The sequence below is a fragment of the Coccomyxa subellipsoidea genome, assembly GCF_000258705.1.
Source record: "Coccomyxa subellipsoidea C-169, whole genome shotgun sequence".
NCBI lineage: Eukaryota > Viridiplantae > Chlorophyta > Trebouxiophyceae > Coccomyxaceae > Coccomyxa > Coccomyxa subellipsoidea.
Genome location: NW_005178026.1, coordinates 888,257 through 910,425, shown reverse-complemented (window position 1 = coordinate 910,425; position 22,169 = coordinate 888,257). Strand labels below are relative to the sequence as shown.

At 50.3% G+C, this 22,169-nt stretch overlaps 3 protein-coding genes across 3 annotated transcripts in view; all 3 read right to left on the bottom strand.

Annotated features, from left to right (window-relative positions):
- Positions 1-400: 400 nt before the first annotated feature.
- Positions 401-3,844, bottom strand: COCSUDRAFT_25571 (mitochondrial carrier; the record flags this gene model as incomplete). The annotated part of the gene is made up of 8 exons (XM_005644433.1): positions 3,551-3,844; positions 3,334-3,438; positions 3,075-3,175; positions 2,388-2,550; positions 1,681-1,776; positions 1,320-1,424; positions 1,051-1,173; positions 401-541 (listed from the first exon to the last, which is right to left on the bottom strand). Coding segments are annotated over exons 1-8 (891 nt in total), but the record flags the coding sequence as incomplete, so codon positions are not given.
- A 1,060-nt stretch (positions 3,845-4,904) lies between these two features.
- Positions 4,905-6,128, bottom strand: COCSUDRAFT_58182 (hypothetical protein; the record flags this gene model as incomplete). The annotated part of the gene is made up of 3 exons (XM_005644432.1): positions 4,905-5,204; positions 5,409-5,573; positions 5,925-6,128. 3 exons carry the CDS (start codon positions 6,126-6,128, stop codon positions 4,905-4,907), a joined length of 669 nt encoding a protein of 222 aa, XP_005644489.1.
- A 2,204-nt stretch (positions 6,129-8,332) lies between these two features.
- The window catches only part of COCSUDRAFT_58181 (hypothetical protein), a gene marked incomplete at both ends in the record, with an annotated part of 38,836 nt that continues 24,999 nt past the window's right edge, over positions 8,333-22,169 (bottom strand). The window contains 22 exons of the mRNA XM_005644431.1: positions 8,333-8,525; positions 8,875-9,059; positions 9,418-9,528; positions 9,899-10,084; positions 12,610-12,782; positions 13,146-13,245; positions 13,538-13,639; positions 14,084-14,166; positions 14,321-14,517; positions 16,206-16,442; positions 16,740-16,828; positions 17,111-17,245; positions 17,557-17,760; positions 18,169-18,333; positions 18,609-18,699; positions 18,946-19,062; positions 19,350-19,427; positions 19,820-19,980; positions 20,154-20,345; positions 20,761-20,961; positions 21,482-21,628; positions 21,907-21,993. Coding sequence (XP_005644488.1) covers positions 8,333-8,525; positions 8,875-9,059; positions 9,418-9,528; positions 9,899-10,084; positions 12,610-12,782; positions 13,146-13,245; positions 13,538-13,639; positions 14,084-14,166; positions 14,321-14,517; positions 16,206-16,442; positions 16,740-16,828; positions 17,111-17,245; positions 17,557-17,760; positions 18,169-18,333; positions 18,609-18,699; positions 18,946-19,062; positions 19,350-19,427; positions 19,820-19,980; positions 20,154-20,345; positions 20,761-20,961; positions 21,482-21,628; positions 21,907-21,993 — 3,234 coding nt within the window. The remainder of the gene's footprint in view (positions 8,526-8,874; positions 9,060-9,417; positions 9,529-9,898; positions 10,085-12,609; positions 12,783-13,145; positions 13,246-13,537; positions 13,640-14,083; positions 14,167-14,320; positions 14,518-16,205; positions 16,443-16,739; positions 16,829-17,110; positions 17,246-17,556; positions 17,761-18,168; positions 18,334-18,608; positions 18,700-18,945; positions 19,063-19,349; positions 19,428-19,819; positions 19,981-20,153; positions 20,346-20,760; positions 20,962-21,481; positions 21,629-21,906; positions 21,994-22,169) is intronic.

Sequence of the window (22,169 nt, the reverse complement as noted above, 5' to 3'; positions counted from 1 at the left end):
TCCTACAACTCAATCGCTATAGATCTCTCAGCTAAGCCGACATCACATACAGCACTCTTTTACTTCATTAAGGGGCATGCATCCGTGGGCTCAATTTCAATTTCTATCAAGCAGTAAAATCAAGCACAACACCAGGAACGCACCACCGACTAGATAAATCTAAGAAGAACTCACCCTTGCCGGGACTTGCACGCACATGTTGTCACATGTACGGAACCACAACGGTCATGCGTGCAATCTGCCGACACATGCCACACAGCCCGCACATGGCTGACATAATGGTCCACCGCGCCGTCCGCCGTCACATGCAACCGCCTGCAGCCCGCACATGTGCGCACATGCCTTCTGCACATGCGCGCACATGCCGACACATGAGCGGTCACACAACGGTCAGGCTCCTGTCGCGCAGAAGCAGCTTCATGGTCTCGTAGGAGCTCCAGGTGATGGCGGCTGCCGGTACATGGAAGAGCACACGCGGCCGCAGCCCCGCCCAAAGCGCCTTGTGCCCCTCAGCCGCCGCTATGTGCCGCATTGTGCTCACCTGCACGAGTATTCACAACAGTTCTCAATAATGTTGCCCATACTGCCTATCCTCTGCCCTGATAGGCATCGTGCTCACCTGCATCACAGATCCCTTCCTCGGCTGCTTGACCTTGACTCGGCAAGAAAAATGAGGTCAAGAGCAGGCCAACATCAACATAGAGTATGGGTCTCAGGTTGGCCCTGCATGCGCTCCTCTTCTATGCTTTTCGACACTCCTATACGATAGACTCAATTTTCAACACCCTGGAAACTATGCAGCAGGGGATTGCGTTGTGTTATGGAAACTTTCTAAACTTTCACGGATATGCCATGTTCCCAGCTAATGCCGGACCAGAGGGCACGCCGATCCGAACAAGCATAGGTGCACTAAGTAGCCTTGACCAGCGAGCATAGCTCCTCAGCTGGGAGGGCTGTGAGAGTTTGCAAAATGCCAGCACACCAGAAGTCCTGAACTTAGGCAAAGGGTAGACTTAAAACCAGGTTAGTATTTGGGGAGGGAACGCGCACCACGTTCATGGACACGTAGCGCACGGGGCTGCTGACGCCTTCCAGCTGCAGCCGGGTCTTCACGACATCTAGAGGGGTCGTTAAAGCGGCCGCAGCGCCCCCCGCCGCACCCCCCGCCACGCCCTGGATTAGTGGTATATACTATTGTTATTATTTCAGGTTGGCGAAAACCCAAAAGCCAAAGGCCGTACGGCATACACGCAGGGCGTCTGCAGCCACATTTGCGGGTCATACAGAAGTCTGCAGCCTGGTAGTGCATCGCATCTCACCTGGATTAGTAGCGTCTCCTCGCCTCGCGAGTGATCTATAAGCGCCTGCTTGGCGCCCTCATAGCTGGCAAAGTAGATCGCCATGAAAGGGATGTTCATCAGCAGCTGCAGGCACAGCAGCACAGGATCAACAAGGAGGCTCATCCAATTATAGACACAGGAATAGTTGAAGCTTCAAGGAGCCAAGAAGTGATACCCCCCCTTGCAAGCTGCGCTTTTAGAAGCACAAGACCACAGAGCATGAATGCGTTTCCAAATGGAAAATACCTCACAGCTTATTCACGCCCACTCGAGTGTACAAAGACAGATATGGCTGTGCAGGAAGCAAAATAGGCATGAGACCACGAGAGCTGCTGCTCACTGTGGTGGGGTAGGATTTGAAGAGCGCTGACACGCCGTCCTGTTGCACCGTCCTCCTCAGGCAGTCTAGGAACCCACTGTAAGGGCTGTGTGCCACCTGTGCACACCACGCCCAGGGATCAGTTGATCACTTCTTGGGCCTGACACATCAAGCCTCCAACCAAACCTGCCCAGAAAGCGTCTGCTTACAAGCTCTGAATGTTCACTGGGAATGTTCACTGCCCCAAGGAGTCTGAGAATATATGAAAGGCTGTTTCACACATCTGTAAAACAGAGCCTAGAGCCTGACATGCACAGAGCGAGCTTACATTGGAAAAGGGCCCCTTTCGCAGGCCAGTTGGAGGAACACCAACATGCTGCAGCCCTCCTGCTTGCAGAACAGTATCCCTGGCGGGACTTGCCATCGCAGGGGGGTTTGGGGTATTCTCATGAGAAATGGCCTTAGCCTCCTGACTTTTGCGATGGACATTTGGTCGGCCCAGAATATCCTCCCATTTTGTGCCCAAAGTGCTAGGGAGGTAGCGAAACTCTAGAACTTCCTAGGAACACCAAGGGCAGCCCCTGAGGCCACTCTTGACTCTTTCCTCTTGACTCTTTCCTCTTGACTCTTTCCTCCTGACTCTTTCCTGACGCCCTGTCAGACCAAAAAAATGGAGCAGCCAACCCCTACTTGGGGTGCTTCCGGCATCTTGAGTTGGGGCTGCGCACCTGAAGCCGCTGCTTGATGACGTCAAAGGGAGTCATGCATGCGTCGCTAATGACAGTCGCCGTCGCTCCCGACAGAGCCGCGCCCGCAAATCCGTTCTCCGCGTTGCTGCCCAGCCATCGCTTGGCCGCCTCGTACACCGCAAAATGCACTGCATGCGATGGCCTGTGCATTCCCCATACACACAGCCAACATCACGCGCATCTCCCAGGAGGCTGTGACTTTGTCTGACACGTCAGCATCAGGCCGCCACCCCAGACCCGAGCTGCACCGCATGTGACTGCCTGCTCAGGCAATAACTGCCAGCTCAGCGCCACGTCAGCAGCGCACAAAACGACTGTGCGTTATCAGGCACTGCCATGGCACCGCAGAATGTGCCACGGTCATGGCAAGAGACGACACAAATCGGTGGCGCCGGCCGAGTGGCATCTTTCAGCGCATGCTTGCAGCAGCGGGCGTGGGCACGGCATTAGTCAAGTGATCAAAGCCGCTTGCGCATTATGCTCGGTGACTTATGCAAGCTGCATTTGCGCAGGGTCACCCTGAGCTATTGACCAATCCACAGCAGCCCCTGCCTTGATCACACCCTGAGGCAGACTTCTGATCTCGCATGTCTTTCATCTCCCTTCTGTACATCTGCATCAGGAGTGTTCTGCTCCTGCATGGGTAGCAATTGTGGGGCTGCGCACCCTGCTCCGAGGCCTGCTGCGGCCACTCCCCCATAGAGCCCCCGAATGCCCTCTCTCCTGAGCACCGCTTGCACCGCCCTGAAGGTTGGCACTCCATGCAGCTGCACATCATTCCGCACCAAGGTCATTATTGCTACCTCAAGCAGTGCGCATTGATAGCTACAGCACGGTATTTTTGTAGAAATATGCTAACCAGTGCCCTATTTTCAGTGATGCTGATCTGGGAGCTGGGCCCACTTCACTGGGGCAGAGCTCCCACCCTCTGTCCTGGGTGTGCAAGTGCCTGCATACGCGTCTTGACTGTATCCACTGGGAACATGAGGGTGTGCTCCAGCGTCCCAGCGACTGCTCCAGCGAGCATGTGCTGCATGTGGCATATCTAAATCATACGAGCATCACCAACAGCAATTAACGCGCTTCTTTGATCGCCTAGATAAGAAAGGCCTTAAAACAGGTGCAAAAAGCCAGCAGCTCACATTGGAAAAGTGCAGATCGTCATGATCCTCAGGTGTAAGCTCTGGAGCACAGGTCATCGTGACTGTGAAGCACAGGCTGATGTGTACTACGTGCCAGAGGAACCATTTGCATTCGCAATGTAAGTTGCCTTAAAGTACTTTTGATTATGACATGTCAGGACTGAAGACCTCAGCGATATATCAGATCCACACATCAATAGAGTGCGAGCCACAATGTCCCGAGCACTGTCAAATCTCGAGCAGTGTGATATATTTTTCTAGAGTTTAGTTAATCATCAAGACAGCCATCACCTGACATCTTTATACCTCTCAACTGCTTTCTTTTGGTGCAGCCGTACGCTGGCCACCTCGGGTCCTGCAGATACGCACATCGTGCAAAATTTGAATTTTGCTTTGACGTTTGTGTCAGGAATGCAGCAACCTGCTTGAATCAGGAAATTTTGCAAACAAAGCAATGCTGGCCTTGTGGTGGTTTGGGACACTAAATCAAGTTTCTATGTGTGCCAGGTGCAACAGCTGTCTACAAGCTTGAAAAGTTGCAGCAGACAATTTGTAGCTCGAAGTTGCTTGCAAGGAGCTTCAGTTGAACAAGACAGACGAGCATCTTGCCATCTTGGTGCCGCTCCTGAGAGTGGCAGTACCACCTGTAACGAAAGGCAGCCAAGTTGCAGCTCGTATGTTCCCTTAAAGCTTGTGCTGCAGCTGTTAGTCCTACAGCCGACTGGAATGAAGCTTCTTAATCAAAGGATGCATCTGATGAGTCTGTTATACCCCAGCCGACAAGTAAAAGACCACACTGAAAATACAAATAGGACAGGCCACTCACGTCCTCTACGTCACGTCCAAGTCTTGAGATGCATTCACATGGATACTGCACATAGGAAAGTATTTGCTGCTATTATGCCATGCACTGACTTAGTTTTGGCCAAGGTTTCAGGTCTCAATACAGGTGCCCCCAACATAGGTCTTCAGACCGCCTTCATTGATGCATGTTTTCTCATAGTGAGTCTGGCAGGCGGAGGTGGCCTGCCAATGTTGGCACCATAACCAGTGGCACCCCTCATCAGCGACGAGCTCTTGCAGGTGCCTGAGCAGCCACAAGACCAGTTGCCCATCAGCTTCAGGTCGTCTGGCAGCAGGCCCTGCTCGACATTGAAAGTGGGACGACTGTGACTGGAAGCTACAAACATGCCAAGGATCAGCAAGATGATGCACACGCTCCTCATAGCTTTCATACTTTTAGCAACCGTGCAAGCGGCCTTTACTAGCCCTGCCAGGTACAGAGCGCACGACACACAGATTTTCAATCTCATATCGGGGAGGTGTGACTCAGAACTCACTTGTCGGCAAGTATTCAGCAGTTTGCAGGGCAGCTGATGTTGGTGTATGGCACATCGATCCCGATGCGCTTATTGTTGTCCCAGATGTTGTCTTTCTTGTCAGAGTACTTGGAGATGAGGTAGAACAACGAAGCAATGGCATCTCTGTAGCCCTGGCAGTTCAGCTGTGGATTGGAGGGGTCGCAGTAGCCGCAAGGTCCCCCACGATGAAAGTTCAGGGCTGATGCAAGGCCCTGTCCTTTGTCTGCCCCAATCTGAGGCTTGTTTCTGTACTTGGCTTCACCCCTCATCCACTTGACAAAGTATGGGAGCACCTGCACCGTCGCTGCTATCCTTAGATCTGAATGAGATAGCCTTGTGCCTCGGGTAGTGAAGGATGTTTAGGAATCAGAGAGCAGTACATCATGCGCAACAATGGCATGCTAACAAGGCCGATACCTTGGAAAGCGTGACTTACAACTTGTACAGCAACAGTGGCCATTAAAAGCTCTGGTGTGAACAGCTTGGATGATGGAAACTCTTGCCTCTCTCAGCTTGCCCTCGTCATCTTTTTTACTGAGGTCGGCCTGGCTCCCGCTGTAACCCGCCAAGTCAAGGCACTTCCAATTCACATTGAGGATGCTGAAATTCTCAGCATCGCCACAGCATCTGCTTAGGTCCCCACCGCTCATTGTCTCGGTTTCCTGCAGGCCAGATCTCAATATTGTTGTGTGATGGTTGACTCAATCAGTCAGTGACCGGGTCAGCACCAGCACTAAGCCTAATAAGCAATGCTTGTACACGTACACGCACAAGTATAACTTGAGAGGTGGTGACACTGCCGTAATGAGATGTAAGGCATGGACTCCACATTCAAATGACTCAGTCAGGCCATGCAAAGCCTTTGTCCATCTGAGCCTTAGAGCAGTCAAGGTGCCAAGACAAAGGAAAGAATGTGCTAGCCGAACAGATGCAAACGGATGCGGATGTGCTCTCAGAAAAAATCTCACACAACACATGAGCAATCGCTGCCAAGATGTACAGTGAGACCCTACCTGCATTGCAATGGCGAACAGGACCTGCTTCTCCCACTCGGCAACGCGCCTCTTGTCAAAGGAACCCTGGTGGTTGAGATCGTCGATAACGTAGAAGAAGGAACCCTTGTTTTTGCTGATCTTCTGGTAATTCCATCCGCAGTACTTTCCTGGGCATCGCAGGTCCTTCGGGCCCGGACCCATGTCCCCTGGGCCCGGACCCATGACCTCATATGGATTTGCATGCTTGTTGTTGTCTACAGCCATGATGGCATATAGAAATTCATCCCTGGAGGGCCAGTACTCCTTGGAGGAGGCCGAGCTCGTGAGAGAAGTCGTGTCTCCAGGACCATCAGCTTTCTCTGGCTTGCGCAGAAGTTCCTGCACCAAGCACTGAGTGTCAAGCTGTCTTACAGCAGCTGTTTGTCTGTGGATCATGCAGACAACTAGCAAGCCTACATCACAGAATGTGTGAAAGAGACGTGTGACAGAGGCTTGTTTCTCCTTGGCAGGAGCCAAGGCAGAAACCAAGGCAGGAACCAAGGGTAAACAAGTGTTTGGTCAGCTTGCAGAGCTCCACAGTGCATCAGAATTCTTCTAGCGTCAACAGTAGGGTTCTGTTCTGAGTCTGCACTAAGAAAAAACTGGCCTGTTCAGTGATGCTGCTCTTTGAAATAGTATAAGATGCTCAACAGTATAGTCCAGTGCCACATCCTTCTCACAGAGAGGCCTCTGCTCATGGAACGCGTGGTTCAAAGTGTTGTCGAAGGCTATTACCTGAGGCTTCACGCTTCGGGGGGCTGCAGATATGTCGTGCAAGCGATTTGCTGCCAGCGATGGCAGTGTCAGCCCTGGCAATGCCCTTATAACATCACTGCGGTGCCACATCTATCCAGAGGTGTGGCGATCAGGCTGTCGGTGATCCTGCTGGTTCGCAGAGTGCCTCGAGTATCCTGTCGGATCGACGCGAAGAAGGACCCGATTACGACTCTTAAGAGGAAATACCCGAGCAATTCTACGATCGGATTTTCGTGGGGACGTTCTCATGTCACCGACGTTCTCATGTCACCCCGAGGAGCGCCTTGGGTGACTGGATGCTGACGCCATCATTTGACCAGTGGGGTTGCAGCATTGGTTGAAAAGGCTTGACGAGCAGGAGATGCCTCAAAAATGAGTGAATGCATAATAAACACGGTGTCAGTGATTGCAATGTAGCACACAAACAGCCACTGCTTGATTGCTACGCTTCGGCTAATGCACATAGAAAGTCAGGCTTGAAAGAGTCCAAGGCAGGTTCCAAATGAATTTAGGACAAATGATTCAGTCAAAGCAAGCGGCAGGGATCCTCACACTTCCTTGTACCCCTAACCCAGGAAAATTGTCTGTTTATATTTGACTGAATTTGGATAAGACAGAACTGATGTGGATGGGACCCTCTGAAGTTCCAGACCGGTCCCCTCAGCCTTAAGGGCAAGCTTGCCATGTTAGAGGCCATGCCATTCAGGAGGTGAAGCAATTCAAATAGTTGGGCAGTATTTGTAGTTCAGACCTATCATTGACTCCTGAGATCTCAAATAGGGTATGCAAAGCTGGCCATGCTTCCTTCAAGTTGAAAAAAGTGCGTCTCTGGACTGAGCCCCATGTGATTTAAGGGATTCAGCTGACAATCTATAAAGTCATTGTAAAATCTGCACTGTTGTATGCTTGTGAGACATGGGCTGTCACTGCAAAGGACATTCACAGGTTGGAAGTGTTTCAATTGCTGCCTCCGTTCTATTCATGGTGTGACAGCTCTAGGTAGAAACTCAAATGACAATATGAAAGACTGGAGTGGAATGCCCAAAATTGCTGATCCGCTCAAGTATAGGCGGCTCAGATGGCTTGGTCACGTGGCAAGGGTGAAGGAAGACAGGCTACCAGTACAGTTGATGTCTGGTACAATACAAGGATCTGGGAAAAGAGGCAGGCCTGTCAGATCCTGAAAAATTGCTTGAGGGATGACCTGAAATCCATGGTATTGACATGCCATTAGTGGAGAAAATGCCAAGGCAGGGAATGCTGGTAGGGAATTATTTAGAGGTTGCTGCTCCGCACCTAGCCCTGAGGGCTGGAATAAGCGTGTAATAACAATGAGATTAAATATCGAACTTAGATATAGGTATGGTTTCCCCTGGAAAATGTGCATAACAATGTTACGCTTTAAAAACAGTTGGTATAAACTTGGTGCCACCCGGAGAATTTCAATACGTCCATCAGATACGAGATATAAGCATTGCTGAAAATTTGCTCGACACTGGATCATGATGTTGATTGGGGATGCCAGCGTGGCAGTCACCATGTCATTTTCAGGAGACTTTATTAGGACCTTGGAGCTCACAGTGCTCGTTTGCGCTGCAAGGACAGCAAGATCCAATCAGCAAACGTCACATTCAACCGTGCGCATAGCTGTACGCAGTGCCCACGCTGGTTGCATTCCCAGAGCTGCTGTACAGGTGGACATTGCCATTTTTTAGCTTGGGGTCAGGCAGACTGAACCAAGCATAGCGCTCCACGAAGTCCAGATTCTCAAGCTTGTACACTGCCGCCTTCACAAAGTCCTTCTGGCCTGGCTCCGATGGGAACCTGGCGCACACCGCAGCACATGCAAAATTAGTAACAGCAATTTCATGAGAGCTTGATTATACGCCCCAAAGCAGTAACAAGTCTAAATCTATTTGGCAATCACACATGAAAAGACATCACCAATCCAAGACATCGCCAATCCAAAAGCCTGGGTCCTTGACGGCTCAAGTGCGACTGCAACTTGAGGAGCATCTTGCATGCATGCATAGTGCTTCAGTCTAAAGTCCTTCACTTGAAGGAACGCAGTCTAGAGAGGCAGGCAGAGCATAAAGTCAGATACACATCTGAAAAGCTGAAGGAAGCTTGCCTGATGTCATCTTTACCGTGGTTAAAGTCAATCAGTGCAAACTCTGTGAGCCAGATGCGCTTGTGGTACTTGTCATGCGTGTCGATCAGGTATCTTTCCAGTTTCTGGGCGGCGATTTCTCCGACCTTTGGATCTGAAACATTGATGTTGTCATTTGGGTCGGGGTACCAGTGCACGCACACAAAGTCCACTCGGTACCGTGGGTCTGTGCGTTCCCTTCGGGCAGCCTGCGACCAAAAAAAATGTAAGAATGAATAAGACCTCTGAGACAGCAGAAAGGCTTTTTGCGCAACTTCTGATGACCCTCTGGTTTCTTCTGTTTAGCACGTCAGCAACAGGGTGCAAAGCAGAACATGGCAAAACCAGAAAGATTCAGGTGAAAACAGGTCTGCTGTGCGGTGCAGGCCTCTGTGACTAATTCGCTGCTTGTCTGCCAGCACGCGGCCTCTACAGGTTCACATAGCAGGAAGGCAATTACTTTTAAAAGGAGCAGACGTCGTCTGCAAGCACTGCGGAGTCCCTTATTAATATTTAGAAATGAATACCACTCATCTTTAAAAGGCATTCAGTGAGTTCTGGGCAGACCTCGTTCATGAACTGCTCCATCCAGCCACCAGATCTGGTAGCACGCTTGGATGTGGCAGGACTTCCCACTATTTTGCCCGTTGCTGTCAATTTGGGCCACGCATCGACAGCCTGCCATTGAGGTACAAAACTTCTGTGAAAGCGGGGAATTTGTAATGACACATGTAAGCACTTGCACTGGAGTACTTTGGCACCGGGTACAGCAATAGTAACCTAATTCACACTGATGAATGTGCTGAGCTGGACATGTTGATGGCATCCTAGCATACATCGGATACTGTCAGCTGCAGCGCTGAGACTACAAGTTACTAGCACCTGCCACCTTGTGGATAAACGCTCAGGGGGCTTTTTCTAGCCTAGTCTAGTAGATAATTCAGAGTCCCCTGGAAAATTAGGAAGATTGGGGCCACGCTGAGCTGGTGTATGCATATGTGACACCAAAGGGTGCAGTGTTCCCTTCTACTGTAAACGAGAGACTCACCTTAATGGGGTCAGGGATGTTTGACTGTGTGTCAAGGTCAGGCTCATTGAAGCCGAGCAGGTGGGTAGCACTTGCTGGGATCCTGCCGAGCTCCGGAAAAAACTCCCTGCCCTCGTTGCGCTTGTCTGTGAAGTTGTCAAGGCCCCATATCATAGGCACAAACTCCCCGCCAGGCGCATTGAAGCTCTACATGGCAGTGACGCCTTGAGATCAGCACACCGTCAAACTGCTTGATTAGTCTGCCCAATCTAGAAGAGCACCTGACAATTGGGGCCATCATTGTTATGACCTGCCCCAATGCAAATCAATTTGCAAAGACAGGGAACGAGGAGCTCAACAAGAGGTTTTTAATAGCAAACTCACAGATGGATAAAACGACAGGACTTCTTAAAGCAAGGGCCTACGTGCGGACCACCTCATTTGAGGCCTTGGGTCAGGGAGATGGCTCTCCTGCATGGCGTGCATGCATGGCATTGGCATGTTGGCCTTCACGCAATGACAGGCCTCGAAATGAGTGAAATATTTACCCCTGCGTGGTCCTGGCTTGCACTCCAAGTGTAGTACCAGGAAGGCTGCAGGTCCGCCAGTGCTCGACTGTTGTTGGAGAAACCAAAAGTGCCGACTCCCTTCTTGCTTGTGCGGGCTGGGACGACTGGCCCAGCACTGATCCGCAAGACGCGTTGGATTGGGTTAGCCACTCTACCTGTCCGAGCGCGACCCAGAGGCTCTACAGACTGCTTAAGAACTCCATTGTGCTGCAAGCATACACTTATACCCGTTGTTCGTTCCGATATCAGAATCAAGCAAAGCGAAGATGCGGCATCACTCATGACGACTTCGCATGACTCTTGCTATTATAAGCAACGATATTACTCTCTCAGATACAACAGAAGGCCTTGCACCTGAAAGGAGATTGCTGCATCATGTGTCCGCTGCGAACAAGCACGAAGCAGGCTGTTGCCGGCCATTCCTGCAGGAGGTCAGGTTTGAAGGTACATCTCAGAAACGAATCTCACACGACAATGCAGCATAAAAGATTGAAAATGGCATTATCAGCTGTGACATCAGATTGCAGCACGATCCAAGCTGACCTTGGGTGGGTGCTCCGGTCAAGATGGACAGCGCCTGATGTTGTCCTTTCAGACACTGCACAGAATTTCGAAGCAATTGGTCGATTAGCAATCGTTGAGATTATGTGGTTCTTGGAGAAGATTAATACCCGAGCAACTCTAGAATTGGATTTTCGTGGGGACGTTCTCATGTCACCCGAGGGGGCGCCTTGGGTGACTGGATGCTGACGCCATCATTTGGGTGCGCATTTGACCAGTGGGGTTGCAGCATTGGTTGAAAAGGTTTGACGAGCAGGAGATGCCTTACAAATAATTAAATGAACAATAATAATACATACAGTGTCAGTGAATGCAATGTAGCACACTAGCAGCCACTGCTTCTTTGCTGCGCTTCGGCTAATGCACATAGAAAGGCAGGTCTGGAAGAGTCCAAAGCTACGTTTTAAACCAATTTAGGACAAGACAAGTGATTAAGTTGAAGCAACCGGCATGGCTCCTCACACTTCCTTGTACCCCTAAGTAAGAAAATTCAGGGGGTCCTATATCATCTCAGTAAATATAGACATGGAACCCCCGGGGAAAATTGCAGAAGAAAGGCAGGCTTAATGAAGTTGGTATAAATTTGGTGCCACCCGGAGAATTTCAATGTGTCCATCATATAGGAGGCACCTCCCATATCAAAATCTCAAATTTTCACAATACAAGCAATCGCAGCGCAACTCAGTGCTGATTTTAACGTTCCCGAAACAGCGGTCAAAAGACCTGCTGCAATCCTGGAAGCATCCAGGAAATGAGGCCGTGTGCCGCTATATTTTGAACCCAATTATCGATGCAACGTTTGCCACAGGGACTCTTGACGTGACAGCCCACAGCGCAGCTCAGTGCTGCCGCTACCATACTTGCGCACATAGGTTTGAACGCAAATTTGAAGGCCAGCTACAATTCTGGCTGCTTTCAGCGAGCGGGAATGTGTGCCATTGAAACTTTGAGTGATGCCAAATTATTGCTCACCGGTGTCACGGATGACTGCACACCTGCATTCAAACGTGCCCGTGCTCGTGAGCTCAAGGCAAGAGTAATTTACTGTTGATGTCCAAAGTCACCCTTTCCTTGTTGTCGCTGTGCAGTCCCTCTGCACCTTCCTGCGCAGGCTCTGAAAATTTAAATTTTATACGCAAATCTCTTGAATTCATATAGGCATTCAAACTCATCCCGCACGGCAGCTCAGGAATGCCTTGCAAAAGAGCCCAAAACTTTACGCAAATCTCAATAACATAGCACAGAATAAGTAGATTGCTGCCTAAATCATCAGCTGAGTCTTGTGGCAGTGTTCTTAATAAGGAAACACAATCAATCACAATCATAGCGTGAAGAGGTGGAAGACTCACTTGGTGAGGCCAAACCTCCGTGCCACTTCTTTGGTGACAAGCTTCCTAGGAAAATACACTGGTCCAAACCAGTTGGACCACCAGTTGGGGGTAATCACATAGTGCAATCCAGGTCTCCTCATATTGAGTACCTGCAGCATTGACAGCATCTGATCATGTGTTCTTATTGTTGCCTTTTGCTGTCAATCACCTAAACTGAAACGACCTGCAAATGATATGAGCATCGAAGCTTTTGAACAAGGTATGAACTGACCTGCCAAACTTTCTTGCCAACGGCTGAAGGTGGCAGGAACCAGTGAGGCTCCTTGGTCAATGCATTTGCCTTTGTCTGGAAGTTCTTGAAGAAGGAGTAAAACGGGCTCTTGGTATGCCCAATTTGCTCCTCATGACCCACTGCATCTTCCCAGATCTCTGTCTCAATTGGCCCTGCAAAGAAATGCAAATTGCACAGATTAATTCACAACACAACCCGGCACTAAATGCCACTAAATATCATTACTTCACGTTGTTCCTGCCAAGAATGCGAGGTTTGTCTGCAGACAGCCGCAGAGTATGGCTGCCTCATGTGCAAAAGCTTGATAAAGTTGCCAGATTCAGGCAAGACTCGACCACTGATTTGCAATCGCGGGCTCCGTGCTTGATATTTATAACATTTCAGCAAGCCGGGGCATTGAACAATCCACCTATAAACTTTGAGTCAGCAATGTAAGCCAATGTGAAAGATCAGTGCCTGGTTTCCGCAGGATTGCAATTCATTTTTCATTTCCCAGTGCAGCAGTGGAAAAGCACCTGGTGCAATGACAACCACATCAATGCCAAAGGGCCTCAACTCTCGATGAAGACCCTCTGAAATGGCATTCAGGCCCGCCTTGCTGGCAGCATAAGCAGTCTGCAACACCCACAGACACACAAGCATAAGACCCACAGTTTCATGGAGAATCAAAAGAACTGAAAATCGAAAGGTCTGATATGCTCGTGCATGGCCGGTTCAGAGCACTGTCAAGTCAGTGATTTTGTGTCAGGCTCCTATTGCTTCCAAAATCTGGTCTTGGGCAATAAACAGCTCAGTGCCTTTGTGCTAAAGCCAAGGTACCATTGGCAAAAGAGCTTTACTATTGTTTAAGCAGGAGATTGTAGGCATGCAGCAGTGGGCAGGCAGAGGTGGGTGACTAGTGACTAACCGTGAAGGGCAGGGTGTAGCTTCCAAAGACAGAAGAGTTGTTCAGGATCTTGCCAGGCCTGCCGCGCAGAGACAGGTCCGTGCCGAGCAGTGGCAGAAACGCCTGCGCGCACAGCAGAGCCACTTTAAGATAACAAGATAATGTCAGGAATCAGTGTATTACATGTAAGTGGGACATGCTATTCCTGTCAGGGGCAAGGTGCGTCTGCAGACTAGCTGCAGGTAAAGAATGCCATAATCCTTTTCCTTGCTGGACTCCCCTGGTTCAAAGACCAAATTGAGTGTGGGCAAAGTGTTGAGTATGTGCTGCCTCCCGCCAGCCGGGCCGAAGAAAAATAGGTTCCTAAAACATTAAAGCATATAAATACCTGGTCGTGCTTTTCCCCAGGACATCTGATCTGACAACTGTCCACCTTTTCATATGAATCATGCAACGTCCATGCTCTGAGCTTCCTGTGTTCAAAATTTGCTTTATTTTTAATTCGCAAGATCATCAGATTGCAGCTGATTTGCTGCATGCTTTGGTGCTTGCCTGGATTACTGATACTTGTGCAACCATGTTGACTTCCAGCTGCTGCCTCAGCTGGCCAATGGGCATTTCCGCTGTTGCATACAAGCCCACATGAATGCCTGCATACCACAGAGACCCCCTCAGCAGATTGCTGAGTCATATTTCATATGCCCCATTGCCTCTGCGGAGTGGGACCACATGGACGGGCTACGCCAACTTCGACTCTACGACGAAGGCTCCTAACACGCAAAGAAAAATAATTGAGATTGCCACTCAGGGGCTCCAGGGCGGCTCGGAAGGGCACGCCTGCATTGTTGACGAGCCCCATCAGGGTGTGCCCGTTCATGAGAGCCCTGACATACGCTGCAGCGTGGTGGACTGCAGCCTCATCGGTCACATCGAACAGAAGCGGAGTGAAATACTCCTCAAACTCCGCCTGCAATCGCTTTGCATCTGCCTCCTTCCGCACGCTGCAGTAACGCAAAGCGCAGGACCACGAGTTGAAATCTGTCTAAGTCTCCGTCATCTGCGGTATGGAAGCATCGTGTTGTAATGAACACTTGGTATGAAGCGCACCTGCCGAATACGTGGCACTGGTGGCCAACCAACGCCTTTGTGATGGCAAGACCAATTCCCGATGAGACCCCAGTGACGACGACCACCCGGTCAAGGTTCCGAATAGGACTCACTTGATCTTTTAGGCAAGGTAATGGTTCATCATCATACAAACAACCTTTCCATGCGGCGAGTGGCGCTGGCTTCTGCTGGAGGGCTTCCATCGAGGAAGAGCTCACTCGTTCAACACTGCGGTGCTTTCCCGCCGTCTCAGTTGTGTGGGCAAATAAGCGATATGTTGCTCCTGTGATCGCACAAGAACCGACTTTAGTCAATGTATTTGAACCACGAACAGAACTCACCGGAACAGAAACGGACAAACTTCCTACTTGGAAGCCTACGAGGAATGTCAGCAGAAAACCCAGGTATTTCAACGCAACAATCCTCATCCAGTCTGATTTTATGAGGAAGCTTTATCGGTAGAAGGGGCGCTCACGTTGATTTAGAGGGCTTGTGCTGTGGCCATTCACGACTCAGGATCAGGACGTCGACCTCATTCGCCTGGTCGGACGCTGCAATAGAGAGGGCAGGCTGCACTGTGAAGGACCGCGAGACATGCACATAATAAACCTCGAAAGTTTCTTTCCCGAGAGTGAATTCGTCAGATGACACGAGAGGACAAGACCCTGCGGTGCGCAAACCCTATCCCAGGATCTGAGCATTTGGCCAAAATTTGCTGACGGGGAGTCACCATTTAGAGTACAATAGCATAGAGCAATCCAAGCCTCAAGTGGATTTTTGTCGACTGCACGATTCTGACTCAGCACAGAACAGTGCATGGCCACTGACTCGATTGAGAACAAGGGATTAGATCGTCTCCCAAGTTCTGAATTGGAAGGGTTTTTAACGACTGCATGGTTACATTGTGTGTTGATTACACTAGTTCTAAGAAAGGAAAATGAAAGTCCTCAAAATGGATTTCAAGCTTAGATTCAGGATGTACACAACACTCTTTTCAATCAAACTAGGTCGTTGCTGAGCGTTCTGCACCCATTACTGAATGCAATGTACAGTGCACCCAAGGGCTGCGTCGGCAGCGGGAATGAAATTCTGACGTCGAACTAAACTCTCTTGAAACGAATGCATTCGAATGCAACCCCAAAAGCCTCCGTGCTTCACGTACACGCAGCCTTAAATGCCAGCTGTACGCGCAGACACAAATTCCGAACTGAAAGACATCAAGGCACTGCCTGGCATGGCTATGAAACCATGGTACACAGGTAAAGAATTTCAAATCTCCAGAATTCAGGAAGGTTGCATTGCTTTGTGGTCCATGCATACTTCTAAAGAGATGCATACTTCTGAAAAGACTCATTGACCTCAGTGGTGCATGCAAGCCCACTACAGTGCACCTTTGTGGAGCCAGCTTCTCATAAGCTTTCATTTAACCCTCGTTTACTCGGAGACATGCCCACTTCCACACACCAGCCTGCAGGGAAGTTCCCTTCGCAGGCTCACAAAAACTTATTGAACAGCAAAGTTTGACTTCCATTCATTCAAATTTGAAAGAATTCGAATTCAAACGAATTCAATTCCTCCCTACAGACCGGCGCTGCCGAGCTGCAGGGGGGCGAGAGCCTCGCTGGCGGGCAGGTCATAACCCGGCAGCGTGGCGCAGCGTGCTCCGATTATGCTGTTCTTGCCGAACTTTGAATTGTCCTGGTGGATTATGAGCTGCCCGTCCTTGCGATATGTTCCCAGGTGGCAGAACACAATCGCGTTGCGCCCCAGAATGACTCCGTCCTCGGCCAGAGGCAGGTCAAAATCGTTGTGTGCCATGCTGCGCGCACAGAAGAACAGTGTGGGTTAGTCATTTTTAGTAAAACAGTAGTAAACCTCCAAATGAGAGAGGCGAATGCTTGCCTAGTTGTAATGCAGAAAGGGTTGCTGAACGCGCAGCATGCACAGGACAGACGTACCCAGAGACGTTTCAAAGCGCATTTGGTGTTTTCAAGAGCATGCATGGTGGCAGAGCAAAGTACCAGACATGGCTCTAATTGTTGAAGAACCACCAGAAAATTAAGATCACAGTAAGTGGGTGACAAGAAGATTAAAAAAAAAACTGCCGGCGGCTTACCATGAGTCGACAAACACCTCTTTCCCAACAGTCATGCCCCAGATGCGGCCAGAGACATTGTACCAGAACGAGCCCCTGACTGCCTCAGCCTGCAATATCCACAAAAAATACTAATCAGCACCTTATCTGAGAACGGATTCCTGGGCACTCATCAAGTTCTGTGCAGCTGCCTCCTCAGTAAATTGACGATACAGTCAGGCACGCAGCAATATTTCTGGCAAGCCAACAGGCACGCTGTCCTGTGTGCCTCATACAAGCTTGTCCACTTTGAAAGAGCAGGGTCAGAAGACCGAGCTTTCAGCCTGAACACTTTTGATTGTCACAAAGCAAAGAAGAACAAAAATTCGAATACGAGAGGGAGAGATGCTTACAAAGGTGTGGCTGAAGGGGATTTGGCTAATGAGCATGAGGGTGCGTTGCAGATTGTAGGCCTCGTTTTTCTTCCACACCCTTCCAGGCTGCAGCTTGCCCACCAGTAGGGCCTTGCACCCAGCAATCAGCAGAATCTGCAGCACACAGATACACTGATTCAGAAATGCAAATCCAAATGCTTGAGCAGGATATGCAGGAACCATGGAGGCTGTGAGAAGGCGGGCGCAGTGAGGCACTGTGGCAGCAGGAAGACAATTTGGACAATGCTCTAGTGGACAGAGAATCCTTCTCAGAAGACAAATCAACATTATGACTGACAAGGTGAGGTTAGCCTTCCTTCAATCTGCCTAGCAGCTTTCAACAAGTCAGAGCTCACGCAGGATGGTGTTTTCCAGGCTTTCAGAGCCAGTGATTGTGGACAGTCATCCACCAAAAGGTGAGTCACCTGGCCTGCCCCGAAGGCAGTGTACACAAGCGGTGCGAGCGCCAGAGCCACGTTGGGAGAAGGAGCCAGAGCCGCGGCGGCCGCTGCCAGTGTTGAGGCGGCATGCGCTGCAATTGTGACGACCAGGAATGCGAGCAGCGGCTGCAGCAGGGGAGCGAACGCGAAGCGCAGCTTCTCGCCGGGAGTCGTCGCCGGGTCCATCACCTGAGATAGATAAGAAAAAATCTGCTGATTGAGGTTGACTTTTGAAGTGCCGGCATACATGTGCAGGCGTACCGGCCTTTCATTTCATGGATTATGTGTTGGGATGTCAGGAGCCTGTTCGTAGCTGAAGCTTTGCAAGCAGCACACTCATGTAACTGGTAGAAAATCGACAAGCTACCTTGAACAAGCTGCAAAGCAAGCTCCTGAAGGAAAAGGAGCGCAATGCCGCTTGCACAGGGCATCTGGATATCAGGCGTTTGCAGCAATCGAGGACCAGCCAAGAGCTGCCAATTTGCAATGACATTTGCTGTTGAGGCAGCAAGGGAATGAGTGCGGCGGGCAAATCACAAGGACAAAACTCCATTATAGTTGCATGATGCAATTCGATAAGTTTGCAAGGGTGCTTACCCCCAGGCGGACGGGGGACTTGAACAGGGCAGTGGCGGGTGCTCCAAAGTAAAGCATCTGAGCCATGAGGTCAGCGCCCGGTTCAGCCGAGGCCTGTCCTCCCAACACAACTCCCTTGCCCACCCGAGTTGCTGGGCACAGCACGGACGCCAATCCCAGCATGGCCTGCATGAAAAAAAAATCGAATTTCAATTTAAATTTGATTTTGAACATTTAAATTTTCATTCAACTGTTCAAATGGGACGCATAAAGCTCAAGGGTGCAAACGGCTTTGATGCGTGAGCTCAAAAGGGGCGCAACTTGCATGAATTAAGGGTGGGCGTATACATTTCCAGTGTTTTCAAGGTACAGCTATTAGGGTTCAGGGGTCACAGGACAGCAAATGTCGATTGTCGGAAATTTGCATTTGAGTATTTAATATTATGGCAGTGCATGCGCACCTGCTGCCCGATATCAACCTTGCCAACGAGGACTCGGTCTGCGTCCAGCGCCATGGAAGTCAAAATGTTGGCCGTATCGCCGATGTGCACCCTGCAAATTTTAATTCCAGCCACCAGTTTAGTCGCACTCAGAATGCGCCTTGCGCATGCATATGCAAGCTTGCAGCACTGCATGCTTTTATACCCTGCATGAGAAGCCTTTAAACATGCGCAACGTTCTTTTCAGGCAAGTAAGGGCAGTACAACAGTGAGAGCAGGAGCAACATTAAAGATAAGCACCGTAAAGCCTGCATCACGCCCCATAACCCTGACATCATATGAAGAATGCGTTCCTCACCCTTCGGCAATGTCGAGCATATCTGGGGTGAGCATCATGTTGCCGAAGCGGATGTTGACCTCCTTTGCGATCTTGGCGCCCATGGCTCTGAGGTACACATTGATCGCCCAGGTGCCCCTGCATGCCATCATCATGTTCAAAATCTGATTTCAAATCTCAGAGGAAGAACATAAATACGGTGCCTGGAAGCAGCCAGATTTGCTGCATGTATGGCTTCTCTGACAGGAGAGGAAATTGTGCTTGAGAAAGCAATTTGATTTATGCTAAGACAGAAACAAGGCGATGAGTTATTGGCCCTGCTGGGGAGTGAAAGCAAGCAAAAGAGGATGGAAAAAAGTTCATAATCATCACATATCATTGTAGGAATATTTTCTGTTGATTTAGGAGGGATGACTCACATGCACATGATGGCAAAACGCTTATAGCCCATCTCGACCGCCCTCTGGGCCAGCCAGAATCGGAGCCCATACTCCGACAGCCGCCTGCAGCCATCGCGTAATTGCTCTTAGATACAAGTATCTGTTGCTTTCTTCTCGTGCGCAACACCCAGCAAAGATGCCTCTCTTCTCAGAGAAGAAGTCATCCAGTGTCCTGGCAGTGGGTGGGTATAAGGACCACTGAAACTGTCTAGTGACAGGAAGCCTGAGGATAGGGCACCGGGAGCGCACCTATGCCACCATGGCAAGCATGTATATGCAAGCCCGTGAAGTGACTTCCGTTTGAAGAGAGCGTAAGGGTCCAACCTTACCCACATCATGGTAAGGTTGTACTCCCTGATCTCAGCACGAGTCCTACACTTCCTTTGCAAAAACGCGCAATTCAGGAAGTCAATGTGATGTCAGGATTCATGAGTCACTCGGGATGAAGACCCCACCTGTGAGTGCCAGGTTTGGCACGGCCCAGAGCGGCCCACTTGATGGCGACCATAGCAGCGCACAGCAGTACGCCGAAGATGACGTAGGCGACAGGCACAAGGGGCACGAACAGAAGCGCCGTTGCCGGGTGAAGGAGTGCTGCCAGAGCCCCGGCCTCGGCCTGCAAAACAGCTCATGATTCTATCTTTAGGTTCACCAATATTTGACTGGGTAGAGTGCAGGGATGCTGTGAGAATGCGCTTTCCGGCAGTGCCAAGAAGAGCATGGGCTTCACAGGATGTACCCTACTTCACGACCGTTGATAATATGGTGCTGAAAAGCTGAGCCACTTACCGGCAGCGCAAGGAAGAGCATGGGGATGAAGAGCGGGGAGACCATGGCGGTCAGGGCGGCGACAGCGTAGACGGCAGGGGAAGTCATGAAGGGAAGCTGGAGTCCCAGGAACGCCATCGTGCGGGCGATGACAAACAGCGCTGAGTAGACCGCAGGCGCCGTCACCAGGGCGATGGTGTACATGCCCGCGACCTGTGCAGCACAGAACGTTGGCCGTTTTTTAACTGTGATTATCGGCTGTTTTCTTGCCGATGACTTGCCCGGTGCTGGGTCTGTGGATAGTGCAGTGACCAGGATCGGTGATGCCACATTTGCATCAATGACCCGGTCGAATACAGGAGATTGCTTCGGAATGCCACATTTGCCTGCCACTTTTGAAGGCAATCTCTGCAGATTGCTCGTAATGGAGTGACCGCTCATATCTGGATCTGCGCAAGTGTTGCAGTGCTTTGGATTTCCAATGCTTGAGGGCCCCAATCCCATTCCTCACACCAAGTCTGGTTCAAAAACTCGCTTCAAATTGTTGGAGTTTGGCTTGACTCGATCTCGAATGTAGGAATCTGACTTATTGACTCGCCTGCAGCAGAGAGTGGGCAGTCGCCGATACAGCAGGGCTCTCGACGAGAGTCAGTGCCTCAGCCATATGCGGCGACTGCTGCGCGGCGGCTGCCAGTCCCTTTGTTTTCCTGACGGGGGCGGCCTTGCGAGGCTTTGTGGCGAGCGCCGGCAGTTGCTCTCCCTTGAGAAGAGTCAGTCCCGGGCCTGCCAGGCTGAAAGGGTCCAGCCGGCAGTTGTCCCCAATGACTACCTACAGATGCAGACATTTGTCATATTAGAAACATTACTGGTAATCTTGCGAATGGCCTTTCCTGCAAAAACGGGCAAGCTGCATTTCAAAGCTGCCAGAATCCCACCGCTGGATGAACTCATTTAAAATTACCCAGTCGTCTGTGGGGACTGTGCTCAGTGTTTATACCACCCTTAGCAGATAGGGTTCATACTATTATAAGAATTATCATTGTTGTTACTGTTATTGCTACATGCTTCAGCTGCCAAGAGGGCACATCTGCAGACAAGCTGCTGCCAAACGCTACCAAAAAATCAACAATTTGATCGACTCGCCTAGTGTTAGCAAGACCCACGGTGCTCAGTACTTATACCAGCCTCCGCCAGCAGGGGCTATGATTTCTGTGTAATCACTATTGTTACTATTCCACGCTGTTCCTGCCAGGGGCAAGGTGCGTCTGCAAACAAGACCCATGTAAAGGCTGCTACATACTTTCCCACTGTGCATGTAAGGTTAAGTGTTATTGTGAGGCATGCATCACCTCGTCGAAGTGCAAGAAGCCGCCCTTGAAGTAATGGCCCATGACCGTGGCGCCTTCACCGATCGCCACGTTGTCTCCGATGCTGATCAGGTCAAAGTCAGTCACGTCCAGGGTGTCGATCACAACATTCTCCCCGATGTGCGCCCCCTGCACGGCCAAAAAAGAATTGTGAATATCAAACCTTCTTTAGTATCCCCCAAAACCTCTAGAACCCTACAGGGAGGGACTCTAATCATCTAGTAGGGCAGTCTATCTGGGGTCAGGCTGCCGGTTGGGGCATTGCACAGCATGCTGGGTTGCAGGGTTGTTGAGGCTGGCAGTAAATCAGGGAATTCTGATTTACAAGGCGCCAAGACAAGTTCAGTTTGTGTGGCGTGAGTTTTCTACACGCCAGTGGCAGGAAAGCAGATGGTAGCGTTTTGTACCATTGCTCGCAGCCAGGAGACGAGCAAGCCTGTGCTGCGCAGCTGGTCGGCAAAGATCATTGTTGTCACGCCCACCATCCTGTTCACCTGCATCAAAGAATAAAAGACACGAATGAAAGCCTCACAGCAATGCTTTACCCATTTCAAGCAGACACATCCAGCAAGCCCTTAGTGCAGGTAAAGACTCAGCATAGGGCAGCCACATGCACCAGCCAGCATCGCTCAAACAGCCAGTGCACTGCAGACCATCTTCTTGAGTTGGC